This window comes from Podarcis filfolensis (genome assembly GCF_964270895.1).
Source record: "Podarcis filfolensis genome assembly, chromosome: 1".
Lineage (NCBI taxonomy): Eukaryota > Metazoa > Chordata > Lepidosauria > Squamata > Lacertidae > Podarcis > Podarcis filfolensis.
The window spans coordinates 134,254,514-134,274,021 of record NC_139604.1 but is presented as its reverse complement, the minus strand read 5'-3'; the positions used below and the strand labels follow the sequence as shown (position 1 = coordinate 134,274,021).

Sequence of the window (19,508 nt, the reverse complement as noted above, 5' to 3'; positions counted from 1 at the left end):
TCAGACACTCCTTCCTTACCGAATGTTTTCCCCACCGAAGCTGCATATATTCTCTTGACGATAATGACAAAAGTCTATTCTGTCACACAGCTCAAATGTCTCAGGTGTGGGGAGGATTTAAGAGTTCTTGAATCTGCCAGGTCCAGTTTCTCATTTTTCTGGTCTAAACTTCAGTTCCACATTGCTTTGCAATTTAAAAAGAAGAAGTTACCCTGAAAATTCATCAGGCTTTTAGTGTGCACTTCCCTTCACGAACACATTAGTATGCAAGTTTGCCTAATGCACACAGCCTTGCAAAGCAATTTCCCCTAATACAGTGCATTCTTGTATGTTATTTTCAGTAATATGGGCATTTAGATGCACAATTTACCCCAATATCGGCATTTTTATACACATTACTTGGCTGGAGAACTACAGGGATGCACGCTGAGGAGAAGAGAAGAAAGTCCTTCTTCACACGGCGCATATTTAAAACTATGGAACTTGCTCCCTCAGGCAGCAATGGCCGCCAGCTTGGAAGGCTTTAAAAGAGGATTGGGGCCATTTTTGAAAATGCTGGCGGGTGAGCAGGTGTCTGCACCCGCTTTTGTTCCTGTTCCATTCCTTGTTTCTGCCACCTGCTGCACCCCACCTGTTGAAAAATGCTAAGATTAATTTCAATTCTCCTTTCTCCCCCTTAGTGGTTTCCACTGCGCAAGAGTGAGCATGGATACACCAGCTTTAATCAGGAGCGCACAATGCACTCATGTGCTTCAGCCACTTCGAAGGGGGAAGCGGAGAGACCCAATTGGAAAGCTGCGGCAAACTGTGCATGCCCAGAAGACCTCCGAACAAATCATGCAGATCAGGAGCAGATTGTTCAGGCAATGGTGCTGTTCCCACCCGATTTGATCACCGGGAACCGGGATGCTCAGGGAGAAATTCTAACGGGGAGGCAATTGATTGACATATCTGGTTTTCCCCACAGGAGAGAATACAAGCGAAAGCTCGATTCAGGTTTGGTAGAACGCCAAGAGGCAGGTGAAAGCGCCATCAACTGCCTAGGTCTTTCTTTAAAAAAGAAGAAGCTTTCTTTGAGTAACAATTTGCCATTGACATAGGACTCAGCCGCCGTCAGTACAGAACATACCATCATAGTTACAAATCTGCAGGTTTTCCAGCAACCATGAAACGAACAAGCCACATAAAACAAAACCAGCCGTATGAAGACTCCTGCGTCATGGTGTCTGGTCGTTGCTGAGACCATATGCGACAGTCTCACCAGCCCCTGGGATGCATCCCTGACCTAAATTTGTGCAACCAAGTTTGACTTCCTCCCCACAGCAGGATTTCTGAGTTTGAGTCCCCACTCACCAAGAGGTTAAGGGGTTTCTCTGAAGCCCACTCCTCCTAAGAACATCAGAAAAGCTTGATGGATCAGACCATGGGTAGGCAAACTAAGGTCCGGGGGCCAGATCAGGCCCAATCATCTTCTAAATCTGGCCCGCAGGTGGTACGGGAATCAGTGTGTTTTTACATGAGTAGAATGTGTCCTTTTATTTAAAACGCATCTCTGGGTTATTTGTGGGGCATAGGAATTCGTTCATATTTTATTTTATTTTATTTTGTTCAAAATACAGTGGTACCTCAGGTTACATACGCTTCAGGTTACATATGCTTTAGGTTACAGACACTGCTAACCCAGAAATAGTGCTTCAGGATAAGAACAGAAATCGGGCTCCGGCGGCGCGGCAAGAACGGACCTCCGGAACGAATTAAGTACTTAACCCGAGGTACCACTATATAGTCCGGCCCCCCACAAGGTCTGAGGGACAGTGGGCCAGCCCCATGCTGAAAAGGTTTGCTGACCCCTGGATCAGACCAGTGGCCTATCTTGTCCAACATCCTGTTCTCCCAGTGGCTGACCCCTGGTCCCCCAACACATTCTTGGGACACTCAACTTTCTACATCCCCCCATACAGAGAACCATCCATTAATTCCTATCGTTTGCTTCCCAATTCCTCATTCACAAGAGGACGTCTGCTTTGACTGCTAAGCTTACTCGGAAGTCTTTGGTGAGGTACTTTGTCGAAAGCTTCTTCAAAGTGAGAGTACGCGATGTCCAATGGATCATCTTTATCAATATGCTTGTTGAGACTCTCAAAGGACTCTGCTAGGTTTGCGAGGCAGGACTTGACCTCGCAGAAGCCATGCTGGCTCTGCCTCAGCAGGGCTTGTTCTTCTATATGCTGCATAATGGAAACACTTGACTATTCGCTCCCAGCCAGTACAGTGGTACCTCCAGTTGCGGACGGGATCTGTTCCAGAGGTCCGGTCGGATCCCGAGGTTTCCGCAACCTGAGGACTGCTTCTGCGCATGCGTGCAGCACAGTAGAGCACTTCTGCACATGCGCGTGTGGCGAAACCCGGAAAAATACTTCTGGGTTTGCTGTGTTTACATCCTGAAGTTTACCAGAGGGTTACGTAATGCGAGGTACTACTGTACATTGTCCAAGAATCTCCTTAATATTTAAATCTTAGAATAGCTTTCGAAGTGGCTATAGGCTGTAGGGTTAGAAGCAGAAGATAGTGTATTTTAAAATAGGATTATTTGTAAGTGATAAAATTTTATGGTTAAAGTAAGCGTGATTTTAAAAATGGTTAGAAATTATGATATATGTAAACTGCTAAAGATGAGGTAAAATGAAAACCAGATAGGAGGGACTTGGGGAAGCCCACCTAACCATGTTTAGAAAAAAGAAGGATAAGACAAGAATTTGTTTGTATTGTTTGTTTTTCTGTTTGTGTTGTTTATTTGTGTTATAAAATGAATTAAAAAATGGGGGGGGGGTTTCCTTTTCTCCATGCAAAAATAAAGGAAGGAACCTAGTGAGATCCAAGAACCCAGATGCAAAGGGGCCCCAATTCTTATCCCAGACACAAAGCAGGGATCTCGTTAAGGCTGCTGCTGGCAGCTCCCTTATTTAGGAGTGCTCTGTGCCTCGGCAACATTGATATTATTCATCCTGGAGTCTGCTGTCCTCCAAAATGTTTTGACATTTCCTGCAAAATCGCATCCCACCAAACATCAGCTCAAAATTACCGGTAGTAGCTCCTCTTTACTTGGAACAAGGAAGGGATTTTTTTTGGGGGGGGGATTGCAGAGGAAAGCAGAGGCAGCCGTGTTTGGCTGGTGATCCACCAAAAGCCTCTGGCAGCCCACCTCTCCCAAGGAAAGCGTTTTGCATAAATTAATCCAGGCTGGATTCAGGCAAACAGCCCGAAGGATGGGGGGTGATGCACCAATCATCAATACCCTGCACTCAGGATGGATGTCTCCATGTGGTCTCAACCCCGCTTTTCCATCACACCCAGAGACTTTCTGTGCGCTAGAGCATCAAATGGGGCTGGCCGGCGGTTGCTGTCCATACGAAATCTGAAGAACGGTTAACAGGAGGGAAGAGGATGCAATGAGGATAGAAATCAAAGCATAAAGGTAAAGGTACCCCTGACTGTTAGGTCCAGTTGTGACCGACTCTGGGGTTGCGGCGCTCATCTCGCATTATTGGCTGAGGGAGCCGGCGTACAGCTTCTGGGTCATGTGGCCAGCATGACTAAGCTGCTTCTGGTGAACCAGAGCAGCGCACAGAAAAGCATATTTCCACATTTTAAAAAAATCCAGCCCTCCCTGGATTTCGGAAGTCCGTTTGACTTCCAAAATGTTCGGAAACCAAGGCGCAGCTTCTGATTGGCTGCAGGAAGCTCCTGTAAGCCAATCGGAAGCCGCGTCGGACCTTTGGGTTCCAAAGAATGTTCGCAAACCGAAACACTCACTTCCCGGTTTGCGGCATTTGGGGGCCAAAACGTTTGACTCGCAAGGTGTTTGTGAAGCAAGGTACGACTGTAAATCTGTATGGGAGCAACTGTGCACAGTATGGAAACATGGTGGGTGGAAATGTGTCGGTAGCACTAATCACTGAGCTCCCCACCCCCCCAAAAAGTGAGTGGGCTTGGTGAGAGGTCTCCTACTGACCGACAACAGAAATGAGAACAGGGGATTGTGAAATACCTGTCTTGTTGGAAAGCCGGAAGGACACCATTTTGTCGGAGATGTTGCAGACGTTCCTGACCGAAGCGATGCAGCTGTAGTTGGCATAATCCTGCGGCCGGAGGTTCTTGAGCTTCAGGATCTTGGTTTCACCCTGTTGGCAGCAGGAGAAACAATTGTGAGTGTGGAAGAGTCTAGATAAGGGCAACCCAAATGCTCAAGGGGGTGAAATGACTCCCCTAGGAGCTTGGAGAGTTTGGGACTCTGTGGCTTGCAGAAAAGGCGAGGAAGAACCAACATGATAGGCGTGTATGAAATGATCCCTGGCTTGGAGGAAGTGGATAGAGGAATGTTTTGATAATAGTCTTCTGGATCTGGCCAATGGCCCATCTAGTCCAGCATCCTGCTCTCACAGTGGCCAACCAGATGTCCCCACGACGAACCAGCAAACAGGATTTGAGCTCAAAAGCACTCTCCCCTCCTATGGTTTACACCAACTTGGATTCAGAACGTGATGGCCTGGGACTTGGGCTCGGACTCAGAACCGGAGGACTCTCAGTCTGCACCGGATCCTCTGCCTCAGGCATCACCTGAACCAAGTCTGGGGCCTGATCCTGAAGAGTCCCAGTCTGTACAGGTTCCCCTGCAACAAGCACCAGCTGGGCTGAGTCAGGGGCCTGAGCCTGCCCTGGCTCCAGATGCGGGGATGACCTCGTTGCCTCCAGCTGGGCCATCACTTACAGCTGCTCCACTACCGGTTGGGTCAGGGGAGGCTGAGGCGGCCCCTGGGTCTAGTAACCCACCGTTGTCTCCCGAGCTGCAGAGACTAAGGTCTGAGAGAAGGAGAGACCTGAGTACTTGCAGGAGGAGTGCTGGCCTTTGGGTGAGACAGGGAGGTGAGTCACCGGGGGATCAGGACTGGCTGTTACCCCATCAGAGATAAAAGGCTGCTGGATCCCACCCCAGGTTGCGGGAGCAACATTGCTGTATGCTGGATCCTGCCTGAGATCCTGTACCTGTCCTTGCCTGGTTTCCTGCCTCGCGTCCTGCCTTGGCCCTGTTGAACTGACTCCCAGCAGAACCTTTGGATTCAGTACCGGACCTGGACCGCATTTCTCAGGTTACCCCCGGGGCCAGCACACAGAAGCGTATGGCGGCAAGGCATAGCCATCCTGGCTTGTAACCATTGACAGCTCTCTCCTTCTCCATGAATTTGTCTAATCCTCTTTGGAAGTCATCCAAGTTGTTGGCCAACTTCTCTGTCCTGAACCTTCCAACTTTCAGTTTCATTGGATGCCTATGAGTTCCAGTTTTACGGGGGGTGGGGGGGACAGATAAAAAGGGAACACTTCTTCATGCAGAAAATGAAGAACTTTGGGACTCCCTCTCACAGGAGGCAGAGATGACCATCAACCTCTTATGGCTTTCAAAGAAGATTAGACAAATTCGTGGAGGAGAGAGCTATGGGTGGCTCCTGGCCAGGATGACTATGTCCTGCCACCAGTTGGGGGCAGAAATGCTTTGGAGTCCTGGTTGCTGGAGGCCACAGGTGCAGAGAATGATTTCATTGCCCTCAGGTCCTGCTCAATGGCTTCCCAAAAGATGGACCACTGGCCTGATCCAACTGAGGTTCTTCTTATGTTCTTGTAGGACGAATGTGTGTTGTGTAATAAAAGAAGGGACAGTCACCAACACCACCCATGATCATTTTATTGATTCCCACCCCCCTCTCTCCTTTGGTAATTTTCAAATACAATTTCTTTCCTCATTAACTGATGGAGAACAGTTTTGCAGGGAATCACCGGAGTTGTTATTTCGTACGGCAGTATTGTGAGCTGGCCAATGTTTGGCTTGGAACGTAACTACTGGATTTTGTGATTCTTGGAATACCATAGCAAAAATAGGAGAAAGAAACAAGTTGAAAGTCTCTTAGGAATTGCTGAGATAAAATATGCCCAGAAATGCATATATATTTTTGGAGAAAACCTGTTCCAAAATCCATATGAAGTTGTAAAGTTTCATGCAGATTTTCAGGGACTGATTTAGTAACAAGATGGAGCAGAGTTATGAGACTGAAAACAGACCACTTTCCCCACCTCTACCAATAAAGTATTTTGCATATTAAGTTTATGAAGATATCGAGCAGAGGGGGCAAAACACACCCCACCCCCCAAAACAGGTTCTACCTCCCAATCGGAGTGGGATCCATGCCATGAAAATTTCAAACATTTGTCAAAAGAATTTTTCTCAGCCAATTTGTGTAATTAGACTTATTATGCCTAATGACTTAATTAGCGTAAACACAGCAAATGTAATCTCATAATTGGGCTCTGCAATTACAATATGTAATGATGATGAAAATTGCTTTTTTGGGGGGTGGGGGTGAGGTCCCCCTCCTGCCTGCAGAGATGATGTCTGGCCACCCCTCCTCGTAAGGAGATGTTACGTTCAGTTCAAACCCAATTCATTTGTTTAAGGCATCGGCCTCTTCTAAGTGCACCTATGATTCAAATCACATATAGCAAATGATAGCAATGTTTTGCAACTGGTGGTGGAGTACACCTTTGGAAACAATTTCACCTAGATTGAAAACCCTGAACTTATTCTTCAAAAATTTAATCATTACAGACAACCAGTGATATGAGGAATAAAGATCCACATGGAGTTAGCTGGAATTCGATTTCTTGGAAGATGGTGGACTCTCCTTCCTTGGAGGTTTTTAAGCAGAGATTGAATGGTCATCCGTCAGGCCATCAGTCTTTAGCTGTGATTCTTCGTATTGTAGGCTATTGGACTAGATGATCCTTGGGGTCCCTTCTGACTCTACAGTTCTCTGATTCTATGAAGTCAGCCTGGGAAATGCTGTCTTTGGGTACCTTCCAACTTTACAGTGCTACGATTCTAGGACAAGTAGGAGAAGGGCAAGGGAAGTAATGGTACTCCTCTATTCCATGATGTGCTCTTTGGGGAGCTGGCTTCAGGTAGCAGGTCCGTTGGCAGACCCAAATGTCTGCAGACATTCCCACATGGGAATCCCTTGCAAACGACTGCAGTACCTGGAGACAGACAGTCAGGTTGACCTCTGGGAGGAACAAAGAGAAGAAACGCCCTGGTCTGCCTGTATCAGCACAACTGGACGCCTTCATCTGCCCCAGCTGCAACAAAACATGTCTCTCCCATATCGGCCTTTACAGCCACAGCAGGCGCTGCAACCTTCCAACAGTTTTGCTTCACCCTCAGCGGTGCACTCCTCCATTGTCTCATGAGACAGACGGGTGCCAACCAATTCCATCTTCATATTTTAATGCCTGAGTGATTGCTTTCAATGCTGGTGAACCACTTAGTATCCTATTTTGGAATCGAGTGATTGATAATAATAATAATAGGGACGTGGGTGGCGCTGTGGGTTAAGCCACAGAGCCCAGGGCTTGCCAATCAGAAGGTCGTGGTTTGAATCCCTGCGACAGGTTGAGCTCCCGTTGCTCGGTCCCTGCTCCTGCCCACCTAGCAGTTCGAAAGCACATCAAAGTGCAAGTAGATAAATAGGTGCCACTCTGGTGGGAAGGTAAACAACGTTTCTGTGTGCTGCTCTGGTTTCACCAGAAGTGGCTTAGTCATGCTGGCCACATGATCCAGAAAAACTGTCTGTGGACAAACGCCGGCTCCCTCGACCTGTAAAGTGAGATGAGCGTCGCAACCCCAGAGTCATTTGCAACTGGACTAAACAGCCAGGGTTTCCTTTACCTTTACCTTCAATGCTAATAACAATTATAATAAATAATAACAACAATAATACATAAGTAAAAGGTAATGGTAAAGGACCCCTGGACGGTTCAGTCAAAGGCGACTATGGGGTTGTGGCGCTCATCTCGTTTTCAGGCCGGGGGAACTGGTGTTTGTCCACAGACAGTTTTCCAGGTCATGTGGCCAGCAGGACTGAACCGCTTCTGGTGCAACGGGACACCGTGACGAAAACCAGAGCGCATGGAAATGCCGTTTACCTTCCTGCCGGAGCGGTACCTATTTATCTACTTGCACTGGTGTGCTTTCGGACTGCTAGGTTGGCAGGAGCTGGGACAGAGCAACGGGAGCTCACCCCGTCGTGGGGATTTGAACCGCCGACCTTCTAATCTGCAAGCCCAAGAGGCTCAGTGGTTTAGACCACAGCACCACCTGCGTTAATTAATACATAAGTATATTAATTCTTAATACATAATACATTAAAACATAAGTATCAGCACTGCTGATAGGGCTGACAGCATTCCAGTTCATTCCAGCAGGATCTGGGACCTTTGCAAAGGGTGAACCGATAGGTCTACTCTCTTTAGTCCAATATTGCCTATACTGGCTTACAGCAGCCCTGGAAAGTCGGCATCCAAGCAGCCTTTTCCACGATCCTCTTTAAAAAGAACAACGATAACTGGAGCCTTGCATGTTGTACATGGAAATCATGCATTAAGCTTCAGACCACCACCGCCCCCGACATCAAGGCAGATTGGTGGGGAGCACTGGCGATTCTTAAACTTTTAATTACATTTTGTCCTTTTTATAAACATCTTTCCAATCTCACCCTCACCCAGGGAGAGATACACTAATTCAAGCTGACCTCTGATAAATATAGAAAAGGTTAGCGATAAGCCTTCAGTTATCAAGGAGGCAACTTGATTTGTTCATTAAATTCAAGGCAGAGAATGAATCCCAGGCAGGAGCCTAAAAAGCTCAGCGCTATTCCAAAATGGAATCTAATTTAATGTGACATATCATATAACCCGGTAAGAACTTATCTAATAAAGGAGATAATAATAAACATTTCCGTATCGCGGCATTATTAGGTGAGGAATCCCAGCTCGCAAGGAGCCCTTCACTTTTAATTAAATGCTCCAAAGAGCAGCCAGTCAGCCTGTTTGTGTCCGTCCCCCCAATAATAATAAATAAATTAATAAATTGCGAATCACCCACGCGGCATGGAGATGAAATCCAGCGGCTGAGATCGCTTTTGACAGGGCAATCTCCCCACTGGATTACGGGGCCTTGTCAATTTCTTTGGGGGGGGGGAGGAGGAGAGAACGCTTCTTATCAACGGACCTTGACATTTGGGCAGCTAATGCTTTGACATTCTGGATTACTGCCTTGCATTTACGTCCCAACCTTTTCCTCCAAGGAGGCGAACGCAGTTCTTCCAGTCTCATTTAATGACACAACAACCCTGTGAGGTGGGTTAGGCTGAGAAAGGCAGTGAGTGATCCCGAAGGGAGGTTTCTTAATGTTTAAGGCTGTGTTGAGTTTTTAATGTTCGGTTGGAAGCTGCCCAGAGTGGCTGGGAAAATGCAGCCAGATGGGCGGGATATAAATAATAATATAGTATTATTATTATTATTATTATTATTATTATTATTATTATTATTATTATGTCCCACCCAGTGACAGCTCCATAGCTGAGTGGGGATTTGAACCCTCATCCCTCCCAGTTCCTAGTTCGACACTCTAACAACTGTAACACACCATAATTGCAAGAAGGAAACGACTCTTTTCCCACCTAAATTAAGGTGCTAAAAGGAAGGAGTGGACTTCTGTGCGAAAATACCTTGCGCTCAATTCGCTCCTCGTACAGATTTTGATTTCTTTTTTCTTTTTATAATATATTTATTAAGGTTTAGGAATTTATATAAAACAGAAAAAACAGAACAATAAAAAACAAAAACAATAAAAATACATACAATCCAAACAGAACACATACAAAACAGGTATAATTTCCATCCCTTATATTCATGAAACTTACTTTCCCGACCTCCTCATACCTCCCCTTTCTGTATTCCATTCTCTAATTAAGTCAATTCAGCAAATCCTTTCCCTAATTTCTATATAATTTTTGCCTTCTTTTCTTAATCACATAATCATTACAGCTTTTAACCCCTTAATTTCTGAATCAACATCGTTCTAGCCTTCAATAATTTTGCAATGTTTCTTAAGATAGTCCTTAAATTTCTTCCAATCTTCTTCCGCCGTCTCTTTTCCCTGGTCTCGGATTCTGCCAGTCATTTCTGCCAGTCCCATATAGTCTATCACTTTCATCTGCCATTCTTCCACGGTGGGTAGATCTTGTGTCTTCCAATACTTTGCGATGAGTATTCTTGCTGCTGTTGTAGCATACATAAAAAATGTTCTGTCCTTCTTTGGCACCAATTGGCCGACCATACCCAGGAGAAAGGCCTCTGGTTTCTTCAGGAAGGTATATTTAAATACCTTTTTCATTTCATTATAAATCATTTCCCAGAAAGCCTTAATCCTTGGGCATGTCCACCAAAGGTGAAAGAATGTACCTTCAGTCTCTTTACATTTCCAACACTTATTATCAGGCAAGTGGTAAATTTTTGCGAGCTTGACTGGAGTCATGTACCACCTGTAAATCATTTTCATAATATTTTCTTTCAAGGCATTACATGCCGTAAATTTCATACCGGTGGTCCACAACCGTTCCCAGTCCTCAAACATAATGTTATGACCAATATCTTGTGCCCACTTGATCATAGCTGATTTAACTATTTCATCCTGTGTATTCCATTCCAACAGCAAGTTATACATTTTTGACAAGTTCTTAGTTTTGGATTCTAGTAATTCTGTCTCCAGTTTTGATTTTTCCACCTGGAAGCCAATTTTCCTGTCCAGATTTTGATTTCTATTCCTCCTCCCCCCATTTCTTAAATATGCATACTGCCCCTTCTCAGGGCGGTTCACGGCATAAAAATGCAAAATGAAAACACACAAAATCCACGAACAAAAACCAAGAACAAGAAGAATAAACCCTTAACCCTGCCTCCCACAAGTAAACTTATTTCAAATTAACGTATTTTAAATAGACATATTGAAAAGGACATAGAATGTTGAAGAGGAAGGTTTTCGCATGGCGCCTAAAGATCTCTAATGAAGGTGCCAGTCGAGCCTCTCTGGGGAGAGCGTCCCACAAAGTGGGGGCCGCCACAGAAAAGGCTCGTTCTCAGAGGGACATGAAGGAGGCAGACGAAGAAGGTCCTCAGAGCAGGGGCAAACGAAGGAGTCATGACACCCGGGGCAGCAAACTGCTATGTACAGTGCATGTGCAGCATCGCTACGTACAGTGCATGTGCCGTATGTAGTGACGCCGCACAGTACATAGCGATTTGCCGGCGCCAGTGCTCCAGCGCCGTATGGACACTGCCAGGATCCTCTGCTGTAGCGGCAACGGAGGGATCCCACCATTGTCCATACGCTGCTGGAGTGGCGCAAGAGGCAAACCGCTATGTACAGCGCATGTGCAGCGTCGTTACATACAGCATATGCATGCAACGCTATGCATAGCGGTTTGCCACCGGCACCGGGATCCTCCATTCACGGCTGTAGCAGCGACGGACAGATACCACCACCATCCGTACGCTGCTGGCAAACCACTATGTACAGCGCATGTTCGTCGTTGTTACGTACAGCACATGTGTGCGACGCTGTGCATAGCAGTTTGCCACCAGCTCCGGAATCCTCCATTCGCGGCTGTAGCGGCAACGGAGGGATCCCACTGCCATCCGTACGCCGCTGGAGCAGCGCCGCCGGCAAACTGCTATGTACAGCACATGTGCGTCACTGATATGTACAGCGACACTGTGCATAGCAGTTTGCCGCCTGCATCGGGATCCTCTGCTCGCAGCTGCAGCCGCGAACAGAGGACCCTCCACATGTGGCTGCAGCGGCACGATGGCTGCTCACACCGTCGCAAGCCCCCACGGGATGCCTTCTTGTCACTCCCCCCCAGACATGGCACCTGGGGCACACCACCCGCGCACCGCCCCCCCTTGCGACGCCACTGCCTCAGAGGATGATCTCAAGGTCTGGGTAGGTTCATATGGGGAGAGGCTGTCCTTGAGGTATTGAGGTCCTTAATGGCACATTTTCCCACCAACAAAAAAATCTGTCTGTCTTTTGCACCATGCTTTGGTTGGTAGATCTTGGGGTTCTACTACTAAAATTAAAAATAAAAATAAATATCTGACTAGCCTTGAGGTCTCTCCATTCTGGGTGTAAAGTACAGTCATACCTCAGGTTACAGACGCTTCAGGTTGGGTTTTTTTGAGTTACGGACGCGCCGAAACCTGGAAGTACCGGAATGGGTTACTTGTGGGTTTCGGCGGTTGCACATGTGCAGAAGCGCTAGGTCACGCTTTGCACATGCACAGAAGCTCCGAATCGCAACCTGTGTATGTGCAGACGCGCCACTGCGGGTTGCGAATGTGCCTCCCACACGAATCACATTCGCATCCCGAGTGTCCACTGTATCTCGTGTGCTTGTTCTGTTGAAAATTATTGGTGCTACTGTTGCTCTTCGTTTTATTTTGCACAGTTACAGTGGTACCTTGGGTTACGAATTTAATTCGTTACAGAGGTCTGTTCTTAACCCGAAACCGTTCTTAACCTGAGGTGCGCTTTCGCTAATGACACCTCCCACTGCTGCCACGCTCCCGCCATGTGATTTCTGTTCTTATCCTGGGGCAAAGTTCTCAACCCAAGGTACTACTTACGGGTTAGCAGAGTTTGTAACCCGAAGCATTTGTAACCTGAAACGTTTGTAACCTGAGGAACCACTGTATTTTAAAGTGCATTTTTGAGAGCCAGTGTGGTCTAGTGGTTAGAGTTTTGGACCAGGACCTGGAAGTGCTGTGTTCAAATCTCCGCTTGGCCATGAAGCTCACTGGGTGTGGCCTCTCAGGGATTAAATAAGGAGGGAAAGAACCATGTATGTCATCTTGAACTCCTTGGAGGAAAAGGAGAGATATAAATGGAATAAACAAGAAATTGTCCACAGCAGAAGATTATCCACAATTCAGTTCCAGCAAGGAGCCTCTCCTGAGCAGGGGCCCTATCCTGCAGAGCATTGCAGGTGACCCCATCCTGGGAAGAAGGCTGCAACTTCCTAAAATGTCCCTAAGGAAGGGAGTCCAATCTCACGGTGTTGAACCTGGCCCAATCCCTCCTCCTTCTTGAGGTCCCATGGCTGCCTCACCCTCAGCGAGGCTTTGCCAGCGATTCTGAGCAATATAAAGCTGTCAGGTGCAATAAAGGATGAAAGCGATGGGCCTTTCCGAGCCATTAGTTGAGAATTATCTATGAAAGTTGAAAGTTGTTCTGCGCCGGGTTGCTGATTGTACACTCAGCGTCTCATTTGTTGCCTCTCGTCGGTTCTCGTGCCTCGATCCCAGGAGCTGCGGCTCTGCCAAGTGGGGAAGGGTCTGGAGCCGAACGCGATGCTCACATTGGGAAGGCAGCTCAGGCGCTGGAGGATCTGGCCCAAGATAGACTCATGGAATCATAGAATTGTAAGGGGCCCCCAAGGGGCATCTAGTCCAATCGGCTCCAATGCAGGAATCACAGGTTCAGATGTTGCATCTGCAGCTGTCACCAGATGATAGAAAGAATCAAAGAAGCATAGAACTGGAGAGTTGGAAGGGGCCCCAAGGTGTCAGGAGCTCGTCCTACACTCAAGTAGGGCCCTGGTAAAGACACCTGCCCGACTGGCATGTTCCCTCCCTCCTGGTCGATCGCTCGGGAGCTTCATGAGCTTTCTTCTGCCCGAAGATCACAGCGACCGATGCCAACAGACACTTAGGGATCCGCAGAGTGCTCGCAGTTTGCGTGACAGACCTCAGCAACTCAGCATTTTGGCTAATCTACTTTATTTACATATCAACACACACGGAGCCCTGCAACATGGCTCCCTCTCTCTCTAGCATCAGACAGCAAAGAGAAAAAGAACAAAGGACAAGAGTCCCACTTCACGGAACACAGGAACACAAACATCCTGTCTCCATCACTTCCTACTCTGTGGAGTCAAAACATACACTGTCATGTGATAGACAAAAATCCCATGACTGCAATCATGGAGCAGGAATTCTAACACAAGGGCCATCAAGTCCAACCCCATGCACTGCAGGAATCCCAGCTCAAGAATCCCTGGCAGATAGTCATCCAAACTCCGTTTAAAAACTTCCAACGAAATAAAGTCTGCTGAGAAGAAGTAGGGTGTCTATGTAAATAAAAGACTCTTCTGGTAATGAGCCAAGAACAAAACTAATTTATCTCTCAGGTAAGTCTGGGCACTGCTCCTAGGGAGACGGTTTGAAAATGCAGTAAGAACCATGTCCTGTTCACATAAAGAGCAGAATAATAAAATCATAGGGTTGGGGACACCAAGGGTGATCTAGCACAACCTCCAGACAAATAATCCCTGACAGATGGCCATCTAATAATAATAATATAATAAATTTTATTCATACCCCGCCCTCCCCAGCCAAGGCCAGGCTCAGGGCAGCAAACACCAAGTATAAAAACAGGTGATTGGAATACAACTTAAAAACAAGATTAAAATACAACATTACGATGCAGCCTCATTTCAGTAGAAACTCAAATCAAAAACTTTTGGGGGGATGAAAACGTCAAGTCTTCACCAAGGCCAACTATCCAGACTGGTCCTACGTGGGCCAGAAAAAAGCCAGGGAAGTCCCCAAGTAGGAGTTACAACACAGGAGGAGAAAGGAAAAAGAAAAGAGGGGAAGGGGATCAAGTGGATTCCAAGCCAAAGGCCAGGCGGAACAACTCTGTCTTACAGGCCCTGCGGAAAGAAATCAGATCCCGCAGGGCCCTGGTCTCATGAGACAGAGCGTTCCACCAGGCCGGGGCCAGTGTTGAAAAGGCTCTGCTTGAGGCTAAGCTGACTACCTTAGGGCCCAGGACCTCTAGGGTGTTGCTATTTGTGGACCTTAAGGTCCTCCACCGGGCATATCAGGAGAGGCGGTCCCTTAGGTACGAGGGACCTCTGCTTCAAAAACCTGTCCTCTGCTTTAAAACCCCCAAGGAAGGAGAGTGCCAGGGGAGTCCGTTCCACTGTCAAACAGCTCTTCCTTGTGTTGAGTTGGAACTTCCTTTCTGGTCATTCAAATCCGTTGTTTAGGGTCCTCCCCTCTGGAGCAGCAGAAAACAAGCTTGCTCCATCTTCCATGTGACAGCCTTTCAGATAGTTGAAGACGGCTCTTATGTTAAGGTTATCAGACACCCCCATTTCCCGGGGACAGCCCCCAGATTTACAGTTTTCTCAGCATCCACATGTACATAGAGAACAATAAGTGTCCCCGGAGTCATTGAAAAAATCTGGTAGCCTTATCTTATGTGTCCTCTCCTCTACATATGCAACTCCCTCATCCCTTCCTCCTCAGGCTTGCTTTGCAGACTCCTGATCATATGGACCTTGGGTGGTGGTTTCCTGAGCTCTGTTTCCGATCATGGAGACAAACTGATTCTCCACACTGAACCTTGCATCTTGAGACTAGGCTGCACCTCGAACCCCAGTCTTTTGCACACATTTTTGGGTGAAAGGCTTTTACAACCTTGGACCGAGACCCTTGTCCCTGAGGGCACCCCATGGGGCATGACAGGGTGTTACAGAGGGAAAGAGAACAGGTGACACCCCACCTTACGGGGTCCTCACTGCGAGATCACATTCACCCGGTGCTATACCAGCTGCACTGGCTCCCACTGCGGTACAGGATCAGGTTTAAGGTGCTGGTTTTAACCTTTAAAGCCCTATACAGCCTAGGACCCTCGTACCTATGGGACCACCTCTCCTGATATGTCCCACAGAGGACCTTAGGGTATTCAAATAAAAACATATTGGAGGTCCCGGGCCATGGGGAAGTTAGGCTGGCCTCAACCAGAGCCAGGGCCTTTTCAGAACTGGCCCCGATCTGGTGGAACGCTCTGTCACAAGAGACTAGGGCCCTGCGGGACTTGACATCTTTCCGCAGGGCCTGCAAGACGGAGCTGTTTTGCCAGGCCTTTGGTCGGGGTTCAGTCTGACTCCCTCTCCCCTTTCATAAGGACTTGCATGAAAGTGGCCTTCCATTTTTTTTTCACAGGCCCATATAAGTTCAGCACAAACAGTTGGGCCTGGTGAGCATTTAAGGTCCCCAACCCTAATCTGCGGGTTGCCATACGATTGGATTGTATTCTGATCCTGATTTGAGGATGTATTTTAATTGATTGTCTGATTTTATGTTAATGTATTATACATTTGATGTTAGCCGCTCTGAGCCCAGCTTTGGCTGAGGAGGGCGGGATATAAATAAAATTTATTATTATTATTATTATTATTATTATTATTATTATTATTAACCCACTTTTGTCAGAATTGCGCAGCCCCCAAGCACTTTCACAGTATAGGATGCACCACTCTGACGCCCCAAAGCTTGTCCACCCTGGCCCTAGAGGACAAACCCGGGAGCAGGGCATCCCTGGCAGATCTTACCTGGCCAGGTATTCTCTAGGAAGGGAGCAGCAAGGTTTACCTTGCCTGGGCCGGTTCACTCTAGCGGAGATCCCTCCATGGGCCAAAACGCGCGCGGCTGTGAATTCTGGTGTCTGTGTCTGAGCATGCACAGACGCGATTTCCGGCACCACGGAAGTGAGTCCCCGCACTGCGCTGCGCTGATTTAGCGCAGCACACGGTGACTTGCCGAGTGGGCGGCTTGGTTTGGAGGCGGCTCATGGGCCAGTTAAACGACCCCCGAGGGCTGCTTGTGGCCCATGGGCCTTAGGTTGCCGACCCGTGCTCTAAGATGAGCCTTTACAAGATTTAAACCTGGCATTCAGTGGAACCCAGAAACATACCGGCCACTAGTGCAGCTCTTTTGTCACAGGTCTGCCTTGCTTTCGCCTCAACCCACATGCCCATTTGAAAGGCGTTTCTGCCAAAATTGAAATGACATTGATAAGAGTAGTAAGTAAGAAAAAATATGACTGTACCTTGATTCCTACCTGGGTAAAGAAGGGCTCATAAATTTCAACCCCTTTGTCGGATCCTTGGAGCAGCACCTCCTGCCCTCGCCGCCAGCTGTACCGGACAGGTGGGTTGGAATTGGCCACGCACCTGAGGAACACCGTCCGCTCATAGTAAAACTGTTCCTTGGCTTCCCCTATGCTCTGGTGGACGGTCACAATTGGGTCGTCCAGATCTGGAAAGGGAAGGAGGAGGAAGCAGGAGGTTAGCAGAGGCATAGAGCTCCCTTGTTTAACAACAGCAACAATTTATTACTTATACCCCGTCCATCTGGCTGGGTTTCCTCAGCCACTCTGGGCGGCTTCCAACAAGAGATTAAAAATGCATTAAGACATCAGTCATTAAAAACTTCCCTAAACCAGGCTGACTTCAGACGTCTTCTAAAAGTCAGAGAGCTGTCTATTTACTTGACATCTGATGGGAGGGTATTCCACAGGAAGGGTGCCACCACCGAGAAGGCCCTCTGCCTGGTTCCCTGTAACCTCACTTCTCACAGGGAGGGAGCCGCCAGAAGGCTCTTGGAGCTGGACCTCAGTGTCTGGGCTGAACAATGGGGGTGGAGACGCTCCTTCAGGTATACAGGCCATTTAGGGCTTTAAAGGTCAGCACCAACACTTTGAATTGTGCCCAGAAACATCCTGGGAGCCAATGTAGGTCTTTCAGGACTGGTCTTATATGGTCTCAGCAGCCACTCCCAGTCACCAGTCTAGCTGCCGCATTCTGGATTAGTTGTAGTTTCCGGGTCACCTTCAAAGTTAGCCCCATGTAGAGTGCATGGCAGTAGTCCAAGCGGGAGAAAACCAGAGCATACACCACTCTGGCAAGACAGTCTGTGGGCAGGTAGGGTCTCATCCTGTGTACCAGATGCAGCTGGTAGACAGCTGCCCTGGACACAGAATTGACCTGCGCCTCCATGGACAGCTGTGAGTCCAAAATGACTCTCAAGATGACAGTGAGTCCAAAATGACTTCTAAACAGGGTTATAGCATGTGTCCTCTATAGATGATTCAGGTTGCATCTTAAGGTGAATCTACCACATTAAGCCTTTCCAAACAATGGGGGAAACACAACACAACCGTCTTCTGAATTTTGCACTTTTGCAATGCAGTTCTTGAACCAAACAATGCTACCGAAATGCATTTATCAGAGGAAATAAAAATGAATATGATTGTGAAAGCAACATATGAAAATGTGTTCTATGAGGGATAATTGCTTGCAAAAAGATATGTACAAAACTGCATACAAAACCATGTGCATATTAAGAGAAATTTGCCCCCAAATGCTGATAAATTTCTGTGTTGATTCCTGCAGACGTCTGGAGAACTGAATTTAAAATTGGGCGAGGGGGGGGGGATGAGAAACCGAGAAATCTGAACCTGGTAGAACCTCATTTTTCATTTATTTATTAATTTTGTTTACCACGCTTCATCTGAAGTTCTGAGGACAGTTAACAACAGAAAAATGCAAAAGGAGAATTGTTGTTGTTGTTCTTGTTTAGTCGTTTAGTCGTGTCCGCCTCTTTGTGACCCCCTGAACCAGAGCACGCCAGGCCCTCCTGTCTTCCACTGCCTCCCACAGTTTGGTCAAACTCATGTTGGAGAACACTGTCCCACCATCTCATCCTCTGTCATCCCCTTCTCCTTGTGCCAAAGACCCTGATGTTGGGAAAGATGGAGGGCACAAGGAGAAGGGGATGACAGAGGATGAGATGGTGGGACAGTGTTCTCCAACATGAGTTTGGCTTCTCTTCTCGTGAGGTGGCCAAAGTCTTGGAGCCTCAGCTTCAGGATCCGTCCTTCCAGTGAGCACTCAGGGCTGATTTCCTTCAGAATGGAGAGGTTGGATCTTCTTGCAGTCCATAGGACTCTCCAGAGTCTCCTCCAGCACCAGAATTCAAAAGCATCAATTCTTCGGCGATCAGCCTTCTTTATGGTCCAGCTCTCACTTCTATACATCACTACTGGGAAAACCATAGCTTTTACTATACGGACCTTTGTTGGCAAGGAGAATACAAAATATATAACAAATTGTAGTTTGAAGAAACTCCTGAGAATTCCGTTGGAGAATCACTTGCAGGATTTCAGCTCCGGGGCTTCCTTGGGCGAGAAAATTTCTGCTCAGCAAACTCAAAGCTGTGTCTCTCTGCCCAGTCACCGAGGTGCAAGACTTACTCCTAAGTAATCATATATAGGATCGAGCTGCAAACCTGAGCATAGTGATGCCCAGGGCAATGAGTTTCATAACCTTTTCCTGCCTCACGGCCTTCGGATTCTGTACCTTTTGCCGGGAGTGTAATCTAAAGCCTTGCTTCCAGCAAATGTCCCTACAGAGGGTTGTAACTCTCTCCCGGCTGCAGCAATTAAGATCCAATTCGGGGACCGAAAATATAGTTCAGCTGCCTCATTAATTTCCATGCTACCTTTCGGAGTCGAGTTTCTTTTGGCCTCTCTGCAGACAGGCCAGCCTTCTTATTGCAATGCCACTTTCAATATCCATCCAAGGTAGATACCCAAATCGTATCGCCGTCGAAAGAAGATTTGGCGAAATATTATTATGCCCCCTTTTGTTTAATTCAGCATAGGAGGCGGGACTGGACCCAAGGCTAGATTTGGGTTTGATGAGGCCCTAAGC

General features: G+C 47.4%; 1 protein-coding gene across 2 annotated transcripts in view; it reads right to left on the bottom strand.

Moving 5' to 3' along the window:
- The window catches only part of MDGA2 (MAM domain containing glycosylphosphatidylinositol anchor 2), a 386,993-nt gene that overhangs the window by 153,289 nt on the left and 214,196 nt on the right, over positions 1–19,508 (bottom strand). Inside the window, exons 4-5 of one of the 2 annotated variants that reach the window (XM_083612013.1) lie at positions 16,844–17,052; positions 4,049–4,181 (exon numbers count right to left, since the gene is read on the bottom strand). In XM_083612013.1, coding sequence (XP_083468139.1) covers positions 4,049–4,181; positions 16,844–17,052 — 342 coding nt within the window. The remainder of the gene's footprint in view (positions 1–4,048; positions 4,182–16,843; positions 17,053–19,508) is intronic. The other variant, XM_083612014.1, reaches the window with a different exon arrangement.